Source organism: Stegostoma tigrinum, unplaced genomic scaffold (genome assembly GCF_030684315.1).
Source record: "Stegostoma tigrinum isolate sSteTig4 unplaced genomic scaffold, sSteTig4.hap1 scaffold_257, whole genome shotgun sequence".
NCBI classification, from domain to species: domain Eukaryota; kingdom Metazoa; phylum Chordata; class Chondrichthyes; order Orectolobiformes; family Stegostomatidae; genus Stegostoma; species Stegostoma tigrinum.
The window spans coordinates 252,501-266,902 of record NW_026728190.1 but is presented as its reverse complement, the minus strand read 5'-3'; the positions used below and the strand labels follow the sequence as shown (position 1 = coordinate 266,902).

The following is a 14,402-nucleotide window of genomic DNA, read 5'->3' as shown; positions in this document are numbered from 1 at the left end:
ACCTTCCAGCTGCAATGTTGGAAGATCACCACATTGGGCATTGCCATTAGTGCTCCAGCTCATTCATATTTCTTCACAAAACAGAAACACAACTCATCAACAAGAATAAGTGGCAGGCAAATGAGATACATCATACATCTAAAAGCAGTTTGTTGTTTAAAAGTGGAACTAACTTTAATTTGTATGCGTACAATAGAATCAGGAAGAATAATACATATATAGCATGCAACTCATTTCACTGAACACATTTGTGCAAATAAATAATATCTCTGCAGTTCAACCAATTCCAACAGCATAACATTAGAGACAGAACATTTGGAAATGATACAGAAATTTCAGATACTAATGGTTTAAAGAGGAGTACAGATTAAGATCGGGGAAACTGAACATGGTGTACACACAAAAATCCATTTCGCAATTGCAATGCCTCATTCAGGCAATTACATCTCTCTCCCTCAGTCTCAAACGGTCTTCTTCCCATTCGATTTTCTTCAACTCTCTGGGCCACCCCCAATAAGCAGTTCCCTTCCCTCCCCAGTTTAGCCTCATGCCTTCCTTTACACTGGTATGGAATGGTATCTTTCTAGTACGTTTGATTTTCAATGAACACACCGCACTGGTTTGTGACCAGGTCGGCCAGTTGAACCTCTCAGAATATGAGTTGCCTGATTGTTCCATATTAACAGCCCAAATCAGGGAGCCCTGGCTGACAGATAAGAAGTGTGAGGGTCAGAGATGCTGACACCCTGGCAACTATCTCTGAATGAGGCAGTGCTAAAGTTGAAGACAGTTCATTTGTAAATAAAAGTTGAATTGGAGATCGACACTGGCCTCAGTGTATTTAAAATACATCTCCAGCACTGGGTTTGAATATTATTGTTATCCTTTTGTTATCAAACATCTCTGTGTGCAGTGATCAGCAGGGTTATAACATGGAGATGTGGGAACAGGATTGTTTAGATTCCCTCCAGTGTGGAAACAGGCCCTTTGGCCCAACAAGTGCACACCAAAAGTTGGAGCATCCCACCCAGACCCACGCCCCTGAACACTATGGGCAATTTAGCATGGCCAATCCACCTAGCATGCACCTCTTTGGACTGTGGGAGGAGACCGGAGCACCTGGAGGAAACCCACGCAGACACAGGGACAAGGTGCAAATTCCACACAGACAGTTGCCTGAGGCTGGAATTGAACCTGGGTCCCCAGTGCTGTGAAGCTGCAGTGCTAACCACTGAGCCACCGTGCCGCCCCATATCGTGTTGCTTTTGCACAAACTTTGACAAAGAGGAAAAGGCCACTGATAATGGGAACTGCAGATGCTGGAGAATCCAAGATAACAAAGCGTGGAGCTGGATGAACACAGCAGGCCAAGCAGCATCATAGGAGCACAAAAGCTGACATTTCAGGCCTCGACCCTTCATCAGAGAGGGGGATGGGAGAGGGAACTGGAATAAATAGGGAGGGGGGGGGGGGTAGATGTGGACCGAAGATGGAGAGAAAACAAGATAGGTAGAGAGGAGAGTACAGGTGAGGAGGGAGGGAGGTGATAGGTCAGTCCAGGTCAAGGAGGCAGGATGAGGTGGTAGGTAGGAAATGGAGGTGTGGCTTGAGGTGGGAGGAAGGGATGGGTGAGAGGAACAACAGGTTAGGGAGGCGGAGACAGGCTGGGCTGGTTTTGGGATGCAGTTGGGGAGGGGGAGATTTTGAAGCTTGTGAAGTCCACACTGGTACCATTGGGTTGCAGGGTTCCCAAGCGGATGAGGAGTTGCTGTCCTTGCAACCTTCAGGTGGCATTATTGTGGCACTGCAGGAGGCCCATGATGGACATGTCGTCTAAGGAATGGGAGGGGGAGTTAAAATGGTTCGCAACTGGGAGGTGCAGTTGTTTGTTGCGAACCGAGCGGAGGTGTTCTGCAAAACGGTCCCCAAGCCCCTGCTTGGTTTCCTCAATGCAGAGCGGGTCAGGAGTGAGGGGGCAGGTCACTGTGAGGGGGGTCAGGACTGCAGGGGCAAGTCACTGTGAGCGGGTCAGCACGGAGGGGTAGGTTGCTGTGAGCGGGTCAAGACTGAGGCAGCAAGTTGCTGTGAGCGGGTTAGGACGGAGAGGGCGAGTCCCTGTGATTGTGACAGGACTGAAGGGGCGAGTCGCTGTGAGCGGGTCAGGACTGCAGAGAGAAGTCGCTGTGAGCGGGTCAGGAGTGAGGGGGCAATTCGCTGTGAGCATTTCACTGAGTCACTGCATCCCTGTTCCCTCCGTCACTGCATCCCTGTTCCCTCCGTCACTGCATCCCTGTTCCCTCCGTCACTGCATCCCTGTTCCCTCCGTCACTGCATCCCAGTTCCCTCCGTCACTGCATCCCAGTTCCCTCCGTCACTGCATCCCAGTTCACTCCGTCACTGCATCCCATTTCACTCCGTCACTGCATCCCATTTCACTCCGTCACTGCATCCCATTTCACTCCGTCACTGCATCCCATTTCACTCCGTCACTGCATCCCATTTCACTCCGTCACTGCATCCCATTTCACTCCGTCACTGCATCCCATTTCACTCCGTCACTGCATCCCATTTCCCACAGCCACTGCATGCCATTTCACTCAGTCACTGCACGCCATTTCACTCAGTCACTGCATCCATGCTGCATGGTCCATGCAATGTATAAATGTGGCATAAAATCCTTACTTGGATGTTCATTTCCTCTTGTAATAACATGTGGCATCATGAGCATCCTTAATCACTTGCATTTAAACGGAAAGCCTGGTCCAAACACCAGATAACATGACAGTCCGAACAGAACGCATTTTCCAATGCTTTAAACATAGAGTCATGTGTGTCTCAGTGAATAAAAATCCTCATTTCACCGCAATTAAATCTCATAATAAAGGGAGTATGTCTGAAACTTGTCTCATCCGAAGGAAAACAGACTTGCTCCAGGAAAGCTGCTAAAATATCTCAACAAAAATATATATGAAATGATTCTAGAAATTTCTGCAACACAAAGATCAAAGGAAACAATAGTTTGATGAACACACTGTCAAGTGTTGCACTTACACATCACATTTTGGAAAACAAACCACACTGATTTTCGACTTTATAAAAAAAATTGTTCCAAGTCTTCATTATGCAGCAGAGAACTGAAAAGGTGTAGACTTTTAACCTGCATAGAAAGTATGTGCGGAAGTTAAAACAAACAAAAAAAAGCCACTTCTGTCCTAAAAAGACAATATTATATTACAAAAAGGCAGGGAATTTGGAGAATGCAGCATCATGCTTCCTGCAGAGATCAAGTTTTGTCTGTGTCGTAAAAAACAAAAGAACTGTGGGCACTGTAAATCAGCAACAAAAGCAGAAGTTGCTGGAAAAGCTCAGCAGGTCTGGCAGCATCAGTCAAGAGTGAGATCTGAGGAAGGGTCACAGGACGCGAAACATTAACTCTGACATTGTCTACGTCATAGTGAGTTATGTCTCTTGCTTCAGCAAAATCCAACCAACTCTGAATGAAAATCAATGCTTAAGAAATATCCAAAACATCCGCTGTCCCCGTTGTGGCTTCCTCTACATTGGGGAAACGATGCAGAGGCTTGGGGACCGCTTTTCAGAACACCTACGCTCAGTTTGCAGTAAACAACTGCACTTCCCAGTCACGAACCATTTCAACTCCCCCTCCCATTCCCGAGAGGACATGTCCAACCTGGGCCTCCTGCAGTGCCATAATGACGCCACCCGAAGGTTGCAGGAACAGCAACTCATATTCTGCTTGGGAACCCTGCAGCCCAATGGTATCAGTGTGGATTTCACAAGCTTCCAAATCTCCTGTCCTGCCACTGCATCCCAAAACCAGCCCAGCTCGTCCCCGCCTCCCTAACCTATTCTTCCTCTCACCCATCCCCCCTCCCACCTCATGCCGCACCCCTATTTCCCCTCATCCCGCTCCCTTGACCTGTCCGGCCTCCCCAGACTGACCTATCCCCTCCCTGCCTCCGTACCCATACTCTCCTCTCCACCGATCTTCTCCTCCATCCATCTTCCATCCGCCTCTCCCTCTCTCCTATTTATTTCAGAACCCGCACCCCCTCCCCATTTTCTGAAGAAGGTTCTCGGCCCGAAACGTCAGCTTTTGTGCTCCTAAGATGCTGCTTGGCCTGCTGTCTTCATCCAGCTCCACACGTTGTTATCTCGCATTCTCCAGCATCTGCAGTTCCCATTATCTCTCCAAAACAAAGGCTGCAGTCTTTCAAAACCCAATCTCAGATTTTGCAGATCGTCCTCACCCTGAAAAAATACCAAATATGTATGAAGAGGAAAACTGGAGGTGAAACCATTCAAAAATTTTTCATTGGCACAACAAATGTTCCAACTGTAAAAGCAGGTTAAGCACCTGTATATAAGGAAACTTTAAACAGACACTTACAGCCAACAAATGTGAGAAATATCCATTTCTTGCTGGATGACCAATTTTGCTGTTGGGAAAATAGGCCTAGGCTTAGCAATGTACATTCAAACAAGATAGCAACCTCTCAGATCTCAACACTCACAGTCGTAGAGTTCTGTTTTCACAGGTTGGAGTATAATAGCATCAAGCACAATACACCAAATCTTCTTTGGTACCTTTTCCTTCCATAAAACTGCTTTTAGTAGATGCGCACAGAATTCATTTTATACACATTGAACAGTTGCTAAGTTCAAGATGCCAGTTCCAGCACTTGGGCTTGCATCTGCTTCATCATCAAAACAGAGCAAAATAAAGACCCACTCCTTGTAAGTCACGTTTTCCATTTTTAGTGACAAGGTGAAGTGCGAGAACTGCTCACTTGATGTTAAAAACTCCTAAGTATGTACCTATATATTTCAATTCTGTGAAATATGTGGAATGAGTTCGAGAGAAGGATTAATTTTGTTGCGCTGGGAGAGAGCTGGGACAGATAAAATAGGTTGAATGGCCTCCTCCCATGCTAAAAATGTCCATAACTGTTCTTGGCCCTGCTAAATTGAAGTGGCCATCCTTTCATTGTGACTGTGAGACGCAGCATGTTACGATAGATGGCATAATGAAGAAATCCTTTGTTATTCATGAACTTTTCAGCACTCGGCATTCTTCCGAAGTCAAATGTTCGATATGTACCTGTTGCACTGACTTGGTTCCAAACAGTTATAATGTGGAGGTGCTGGTGTTGGACTAGGATAGACAAAGTCAGAAGTCACACGGCATCAGGTTATAATCTGACAGGTTTATTTGAAATCACACAAGCTTTTGGAATGCAGTCCCTTCATCAGGTGCGGTCAGAGAGGAAAACACAGACACACAATTGATAAGCAGACAGATCAAAACATCATACAACTGGTGTGAGTGGAGTGTCAGATAATAAGTCTTCATCCAGGATGTTTGTTTGTTTGCAGATATTTTGTTGAAGAAACACACAACTTGTAGTTACAGTCAGTGTGGTATCTTATAAATTCCTGCTTTTGAAATAAAGGTTAAAACTCTAAGACAGATTCTGAACACAAGCCTCGAAACTACAAGTCAGAGTCTGACCTGAGATGTCACCTTTTGGACATTCCTGTTGCGCTGCCTGATTATCATGACAGCACAGCACTGACATTGACTTTATAAACGCTTTACTTGCCTCTAACACTCTTGGTCACCTGTATAGAGTTATTATCTGACACTCCACTCACGCCAATTCTATGATCTTTTGATCTCTCTGCTGATAAGCTGTGTCTCTCTGTGGTCACCTCACGAACTGCACCTGATGAAGGGGCTGCACTCCAAAAGCTTGTGTGATTTCAAATGAACCTGTTGGACGACAAGCTGGTGTCATGTGACTTCTGACTTCAAACACTTATAGAATGTGTTTTCAATCCTATCGTGACTTGACAATAAGTCAACTTCTTAAAATTTATAAAATGAGAATGTCAAGTGAAGTATGTCTAACCTTGAGCGCTTAAAAAAGGAAATATTACAACCATCGTCTAGTCAGACAGTAAAGACAGAAGGAATGATTTCATCGACTGTGTCTGACACCACACAATTAATCCCCCTGATGGAAGAAAGGTTGGCTGCGTTCTGTTTCTTCAGGAACATCCAGCTAATACCACCTTACTACTGCTTTTTTTATTCATCTGGTGTTCCATCTAATTCCTTGCAGTCTTGGTCAAACCTTCATGTAATTTATTTAAATTTTCAATAAAATAAATTTAACTTTATATTCCACAATTTTAACATCTCCTTTTAAGGTTTGAACGGTTCACTTCGTACACTGCACATGTTGTGTCAATAATTGGAGAACATGGTGGAAAAATCAAGATATATTGACAAGTAAACAAATGGCTAACTTCTGTTTCCTTGTCAGTCATGCCTTTTGAACAGAACGTAAAGTTGCGCAACTATGTAGAGATAACAATTTAAAACTGGGAAGACCACTTTGTGGTCCCCACACCAATCTCTATTCACGACCTACTGATTGCATTACTCCGCCTTGGCAACAATGTAATATTACACTTGTCTCAGCACAACCTTGGCATCTTGTTTATCCCATGATGAACGTCCAACCACACATTCATGCAATCCCTAAAGCTGTCTCTTTACATCTTTTCAATCCTGCCTACATGTCTTTTGTCTCGGCTCATTAGCAGTGAAACCTTCACCTGGAACTACTTCACTTCTGGACCTGACAATTCCAATGCATTCCCTGATGGAGACCCACATTTGTCCATTGAACACTTGAGGTCGTCTAAAACTCCACTGCCTGAGTCTCAACTTGAACCAAATCCTCTTCTCTGTACTTTCTACCTGACTGATACTATTAACAGTAATTTTATTAAATTCTCAGTTTTGTTTACAAATCGTTACTTGGCTATGCCTATCGCTATTTTGGTAATCTCCACCAGTCCAACCATACTTCAGGATATCTGCACTCGTCTAATTATGTCCTCTTGCCCACTCTTGATTTTAAACGGCCCACTACTAGTTGCCAAACGTTTAATTGTGTCGGCTTCAAACCCAAGAAGAGACTTCCTACACCTTCAGCGAGCAAACTCACATCCAGAACCTCAACCCAAGCAACAAATCCTCTCAAAACTCGCTAACTTCCTACACCTCTTAGCCTCTGGACATTTCCTCTTTTAAGGCACTTTTTCAAACAATCCTCTTTCATCAAGCTCTTGATCATCAGAACTAACAACTTAATAAGGCTCAGTTGTATTCTGGGATCGTTAATACTCCAATCAGACGCCTTCAAAGTTTCCCTCCATTAAAGAGATTTTATAAGTGGTTGAAGTCATTGCCAAGCAGAGGGGGACGAATTGGGGAGTTATTTCAAAGAGCTACGATATGCCAAACGACCTCCTTCCACACTGGCCAACTCTGATTGTACAAAAACAAAAATGATTTTCAGACTTGGGAAGATCCCTCAAAAATGTCACAAGAAACCAGCTTTTGGGCAGAGTCGAGCTGCTGAGATGATAGACCAGGATTTAGGGGTACCAGGAGTGATAATATGCTGAACACAATCAAATTTTGAGGTTGTAGAATGATGTGGTCTTCGGCATTTTTGACACTTGGACCGTTTTCCTTCCTTTCCACAGAACAAGTCAAATAGCGGCAGCACAATGTTGCATGGCCGCTCAAGCTTGCTCCACCGTCGATGATGATTGTGGCTGGTCTTCCACATCAATTCAACTTTTGCTCATATCTCATCCTCTTTTCATAACATCGATCTATTCACGTGTCGTATCCCTCTTGCTAACTTAAATGAGAATTCATTCCAATCAATGAACTCCTAACGCTGACCCACCCCAGGTCAAAAAATTCAGCTGAGATCAGGAACTGATCTCGCCTGTATGGCTGAGCTGGCTTTTAAAAAGTTTGCCGGTGAGAGAGTCCCAGTGAGAAACATTCATTAAAAAAAAATAATTGCATGGATTGCTCTCCAATCCTAAACTCTATTCAAATTCAGTTGGTTTGTGATGCAGAGTGATGCCCTGCACAGAGGGCTCAATTGCCACACCAGTGAGCTGACCACAAAGGGTCTTCGCCTCAACCCCTCTACATCCCTGAGGCATGGTGATCTTCAGGTTAAATCATAACCAGTTGTCTCTCTCTAAGGAGTCGCCAAATGGCGTGCTAAGACTTTACCTTTAACCCTGATAACATGGCAACAAGCAGATAACTCAGCTGATGTCACTGACTAATAGAATCCTCAACTATACTAATATGAACGATGTGATATCATCAGAAGGCATGCTCAACTCAGTTTTAATTTGCAAATTAACTTAACAACCATTCAATCAATATTACTGAAGTACTCATATTACTGATCGTCTCGATACAACCTTGTGGTTACATCTGTTCATAAGTGAAGTGTAATGTAATTGCACTTACTGTGGTTTTATCAATGTGATCCTGCAATGAGTCAATAAGCAGGTCACTCACAGGTTGCCAGTGTGGACCCCCTCAGCTGTTATCACATGAGCCTCAAGATCATCCAGAACTTTGTGCAGTTCTTGAAGTTTCTCCAACGCCTTTTCCACCTGTTTCTGCCAGTTGCTCGCACGGATTTTCAGTTGTTCCCAATTTTCCTTCACTTCTATTGACTGTTTGCGGACAGCTTTGGCAATTCTCTGGGCTCTCTCTTCCGGGGCAGGTTCTGGAAATATGGAATGCAAATAATTTATCAACTATTCATGATTTTGATTGATAGATTTTCTTTCTAATCCCCTTTCCTTCAAAAGGTCTCTATGGACTTTCTCCTGAAATTGGGATATATAGTATAAGACGAAAGATTTTGGTACAGGCACATCAATGATAAATTCTGTAATGAGCTGGCAGGTCGCAGAGCCATTAACAGAGAATCACAGAGAACCAATACAAAGCCAAATAAAATTCTGCAGATATTTGAAATTTGTCACTACCAAGGAAACTTTAAAGAAGGAAAAGGATTAGTGACTAAATGGGTACAATTCTCAACAAAAGATTTGAAAAATCCTTTCAGGATATCTTTCATAGCTATGAGACAAACATCCAACACAAACCAACTTTCATCTTTCAGGACTGGCAAGTTAGAATGATAAACCCAAAGTCCACCCTGCATAGTTCTCTCTAGAACTCACTTAATGAGGTTGTTAAGAGATGTAGAGATAACCAAGTGTGCAGCTGGATGAACACAGCAGGCCAAGCAGCATCTGAGGAGCACAAAAGCTGACATGTTGGGCCGAGACCTTTCATCAGAAAAGGCGGAGGGGGAGAGAGTTCTGAAATAAATAGTGAGAGAGGGGGAGGCGGATCAAAGATGGTTAGAGGAGAAGATAGGTGGAGAGGAGACAGACAAGTTAAAGAGGTGGGGATGGAGCCAGCAGAGGTGAGTGTAGGTGGGGAGGTAGGGAGGGGATAGGTCAGTCCGGGGAGGACGAACAGGTCTCCGGGGCGGGAAGAGGTTAGGAGGTAGGAAATGGGGGTGGGGTTTGAGGTGGTAGGATGGGACAGGTGGGCTGGTTTTGGGATGCGGGAGGGGGAGGGGTGATTTTGAAGCTTGTCAAGTCCACATTGATACCATGGAGTGCAGGGTTCCCAAGCGCAATATGAGGTGCTGCTCCTGCAACCTTCAGGTGGCATCGTTGTGGCATTGCAGGAGGCCCAGGATGGACATGTTACCTGAGGATTGGTAGGGAGAGTCGAAACAGTTCACGACTGGGAGATGCAGTTCTTTAGTGCAAACTGAGCACAGGTGAAGCGGCCCCCAAACCTCTGTTTGGTTTCCCCGATGTAGAGGGGGCCACAATGGCAACAGTGGATACAGTCGACCACATTAGCAGATGTGCAGGTAAACATCTGTTTGATGAGGAAATTCTTCCTGGGGCCTGGGATGGGGGTGAGGGGGGAGGTATCGGGACCAGTGAATTTTAAACGTTGTGATGACAACATTTATTGATATGCAGGCAAAAGTGCTGGGTGTAGGGAGTGCTAGAGGGGAGTGTGGAGCGGATAAGGGGGTCACCTAAGGGTGGTGGGAAAAATGTCTTTGGTGGTGGGGTCGGATTGCGGATGGCAGAAGGGTCGGAGGACGACGCATTGAATCCGGATGTTGGTGGGGTGGTATGTGAGGGCGAGGAGGACACTGTTTTGGTAGTTATTATGGGGTGCGGGTGTGAGGGATGAGTTGTGGGAAACGCGGGTGACACGGTCGAGGGCGTTTTTGACCACTGAGGAGGGGGGAGTTCCGGTCCTTGAACAACCCTCAACAGTTTCTCTTTCAATTCCTCCCACTTCATACAGACAAAGAGGGTGGCCAGGGTAGCCAAATGGGCCCAAGCTATGCCTGCCTCTTTGTAGGTTACACAGAACGCTCCCTCTTCCGTACCTACACTGGCCCTCAACCCCACCTCTTCCTCCGTAACATTGATGACTGTATCGGCACCGCCTCGTGTTCCCACAAGGGGCTCTAACAGTTCATCCACTTCACCAACACCTTCCTCCCCAACTTGAAGTTAACCTGGACAATCTCTGATACCTCTCTCTCCTACCTGGACCACTATTTCCAACCACTGAGAAACAAATATCCATTTCAACTCCAACAATTCCCACAGCTACCAAGATTACACCTCCTCCCACCATATTCCTGCAACAATTCATCCCCTATTCCCCATTCCTTGGCCTCTGCACTCACAGGATGAGGTATTCTATTCCCGTATATCTCAGATGTCCTCATTTTTCAAGGACCACAACTTGCCCCGCTCTGTGGTTGATAACGCCCTCGACCGTGTCTCCAACATTTCCTGCAACAAATCCCTCTCACCCCACCCCGCGACAACAACCAAAACAAAGTCTCCCTCGTCCTGACGTACCACCCCACCAACCTCCGGATACAACGCATCATCCTTCGAAACTTTCAGATTCTCTGGGAGGCTACGGAGGAGGTGACGGAGCCTTTGGCCTTGATCTTTGAATCCTCATTGTCTACAGGTTTAGTACCAGAAGGCTGGAGGGTTGCAAATGTTGTGCCCTTGTTCAAAGAGGGCAGTAGAGATGACCCAGGTAATTATAAACCCAGTGAGCCTTCCGTCTGTTGCAGGAAAAGTTTTGGAAAGGATTATAAGAGAGGGGATTTATAATCATCGAGCAAGCACCAATTTGATGGGAGATAGTCAACATGGATTTGTCAAGGGCAGGTCGTGTCTCACAAGCCTCATTGAGTAATTTTGGAAGGTGACCAAGCACGTGGATGAGGGTCGGGCAGTTGACGTGGTGGACATGGACTTCAGTAAAGCCTTCGATAAGGTTCCACATGGTAGGCTATTGGAGAAAACATGGAGACATGGGATTGAGGGAGATTTAGCAGGTTGGATTAGAAACTGGCTTTGGCTAAGGAGGCAACCAGTGGTGGTTGATAGAAAATATTCAGCCTGGAGTCTGGTTACTACTGGTTTGTCTCAAGGATCTGTTTTGGGACCACTGCTGTTTGTCATTTTTAGAAATGACTTGGACGGAGGCATTGGTAGATCGGTTAGTAAGTTTGCAGATGACACTCAAGTCGGTGGAGTGGTGGACAATGTGGAAGAATGTTGCAGGTGACAGGTAGACTTGGATGAACTGCAGAATTGGGCGGAAAGGTGGCAGATGGAGTTCAATGCGGATAAATGTGAGGTGATTCACTTTGGGATGAATAATAGGAAGGCAGAATATTGGGTCAATGGAAAGATTCTTGGTAGTGTTGCTGTGCAGAGGGTGTCCATCTATGTCGATCCCTGAAAATTGCCATCCAGGTTGATCGTGCTGTGAAGAAGGCTTACGGTCTTTTAGGTTTTATTGGCAGTGGGATTGAGATCCAGAGCAACTGTCCAAACAGCTGGTGCGGTCTCATTTGGAATATTGCGTACAGTTCTGGTCGCCCCATTACAGGAAGGATGTGGAAGCATTGGAAAAGGTGCAGAGGAGATGTTGCCTGGTCCCGAGCGAAGGTCTTCTGAAGAAAGGCTGAGGGACTTGGGTCTGTACTCATTGGAGAGAAGGTGGTTCAGAGGGGATTTAATAGAGACATACAAGATGATCAGTGGATGAGACAGGGTGGACAGTGTGGGTCTTTTACCGAGGATGATGACGTCAGCTTGTATGAGGGGGCACAGCTAAACAGTGAGGGATAATAGATTTGAGATAGATATCAGAGGCAGGTTCTTTACGCAGAGAGTGGTAAGGATGTGGAACCCCCTGCCTGCCAATGCAGTTAGCTCAGCCACATTAGGGGCATTTCAACAGTCCTTGGATAAGCATATGGATGATAATGGGATCGTGTAGGGGGATGGGCTTAGATTAGTTCACTGGTCCATCCACATCATCGCAATGAGCAAAAAAGCACACCGTTGTCTCTACTTCCCAGGAGGCTAAGGCAATTCCGTGTGCCCACAAGGGCAACTTTCATTGATGTACCACAGAAAGCATCCTACCTGGATGCATATCACAGCACGGTTCCTCTAGCAAAACAATCCCTAATTATTATGGCTCCTGCCTTTCTTCTTCCAGGCAGAATTGGTTCTGCTTTGTCATAACTAATTTGGGAGAAAATCCACGCTCAGTCTAAGTTAATTCTTCCAACAATTCAGATACCATGGAATACTGAGCAATGAGTTGGTGTGTGAGAAAAAGAGGGAGAGCGCGAGAGAGAGGGAGAGCGCGAGAGAGAGGGAGAGCGCGAGAGAGAGGGAGAGCGCGAGAGAGAGGGAGAGCGCGAGAGAGAGGGAGAGCGCGAGAGAGAGGGAGAGCGCGAGAGAGAGGGAGAGCGCGAGAGAGAGGGAGAGCGCGAGAGAGAGGGAGAGCGCGAGAGAGAGGGAGAGCGCGAGAGAGAGGGAGAGCGCGAGAGAGAGGGAGAGCGCGAGAGAGAGGGAGAGCGCGAGAGAGAGGGAGAGCGCGAGAGAGAGGGAGAGCGCGAGAGAGAGGGAGAGCGCGAGAGAGAGGGAGAGCGCGAGAGAGAGGGAGAGCGCGAGAGAGAGGGAGAGCGCGAGAGAGAGGGAGAGCGCGAGAGAGAGGGAGAGCGCGAGAGAGAGGGAGAGCGCGAGAGAGAGGGAGAGCGCGAGAGAGAGGGAGAGCGCGAGAGAGAGGGAGAGCGCGAGAGAGAGGGAGAGCGCGAGAGAGAGGGAGAGCGCGAGAGAGAGGGAGAGCGCGAGAGAGAGGGAGAGCGCGAGAGAGAGGGAGAGCGCGAGAGAGAGGGAGAGCGCGAGAGAGAGGGAGAGCGCGAGAGAGAGGGAGAGCGCGAGAGAGAGGGAGAGCGCGAGAGAGAGGGAGAGCGCGAGAGAGAGGGAGAGCGCGAGAGAGAGGGAGAGCGCGAGAGAGAGGGAGAGCGCGAGAGAGAGGGAGAGCGCGAGAGAGAGGGAGAGCGCGAGAGAGAGGGAGAGCGCGAGAGAGAGGGAGAGCGCGAGAGAGAGGGAGAGCGCGAGAGAGAGGGAGAGCGCGAGAGAGAGGGAGAGCGCGAGAGAGAGGGAGAGCGCGAGAGAGAGGGAGAGCGCGAGAGAGAGGGAGAGCGCGAGAGAGAGGGAGAGCGCGAGAGAGAGGGAGAGCGCGAGAGAGAGGGAGAGCGCGAGAGAGAGGGAGAGCGCGAGAGAGAGGGAGAGCGCGAGAGAGAGGGAGAGCGCGAGAGAGAGGGAGAGCGCGAGAGAGAGGGAGAGCGCGAGAGAGAGGGAGAGCGCGAGAGAGAGGGAGAGCGCGAGAGAGAGGGAGAGCGCGAGAGAGAGGGAGAGCGCGAGAGAGAGGGAGAGCGCGAGAGAGAGGGAGAGCGCGAGAGAGAGGGAGAGCGCGAGAGAGAGGGAGAGCGCGAGAGAGAGGGAGAGCGCGAGAGAGAGGGAGAGCGCGAGAGAGAGGGAGAGCGCGAGAGAGAGGGAGAGCGCGAGAGAGAGGGAGAGCGCGAGAGAGAGGGAGAGCGCGAGAGAGAGGGAGAGCGCGAGAGAGAGGGAGAGCGCGAGAGAGAGGGAGAGCGCGAGAGAGAGGGAGAGCGCGAGAGAGAGGGAGAGCGCGAGAGAGAGGGAGAGCGCGAGAGAGAGGGAGAGCGCGAGAGAGAGGGAGAGCGCGAGAGAGAGGGAGAGCGCGAGAGAGAGGGAGAGCGCGAGAGAGAGGGAGAGCGCGAGAGAGAGGGAGAGCGCGAGAGAGAGGGAGAGCGCGAGAGAGAGGGAGAGCGCGAGAGAGAGGGAGAGCGCGAGAGAGAGGGAGAGCGCGAGAGAGAGGGAGAGCGCGAGAGAGAGGGAGAGCGCGAGAGAGAGGGAGAGCGCGAGAGAGAGGGAGAGCGCGAGAGAGAGGGAGAGCGCGAGAGAGAGGGAGAGCGCGAGAGAGAGGGAGAGCGCGAGAGAGAGGGAGAGCGCGAGAGAGAGGGAGAGCGCGAGAGAGAGGGAGAGCGCGAGAGAGAGGGAGAGCGCGAGAGAGAGGG

At 48.1% G+C, this 14,402-nt stretch overlaps 1 protein-coding gene across 4 annotated transcripts in view; it reads right to left on the bottom strand.

The window, feature by feature from the left end:
- Positions 1-4,157: 4,157 nt before the first annotated feature.
- The window catches only part of LOC132208039 (utrophin-like), a 233,824-nt gene continuing 223,579 nt past the window's right edge, over positions 4,158-14,402 (bottom strand). The window contains exons 5-7 of one of the 4 annotated variants that reach the window (XM_059643782.1): positions 8,432-8,645; positions 4,412-4,460; positions 4,205-4,272 (exon numbers count right to left, since the gene is read on the bottom strand). In XM_059643782.1, coding sequence (XP_059499765.1) covers positions 8,480-8,645 — 166 coding nt within the window. In that variant the 3' untranslated portion in view covers positions 4,205-4,272; positions 4,412-4,460; positions 8,432-8,479. Of the gene's footprint in view, positions 4,273-4,411; positions 4,461-8,380; positions 8,646-14,402 lie in introns of all 4 variants that reach the window. The other 3 variants (XM_059643781.1, XM_059643780.1, XM_059643783.1) reach the window with 3 other exon arrangements.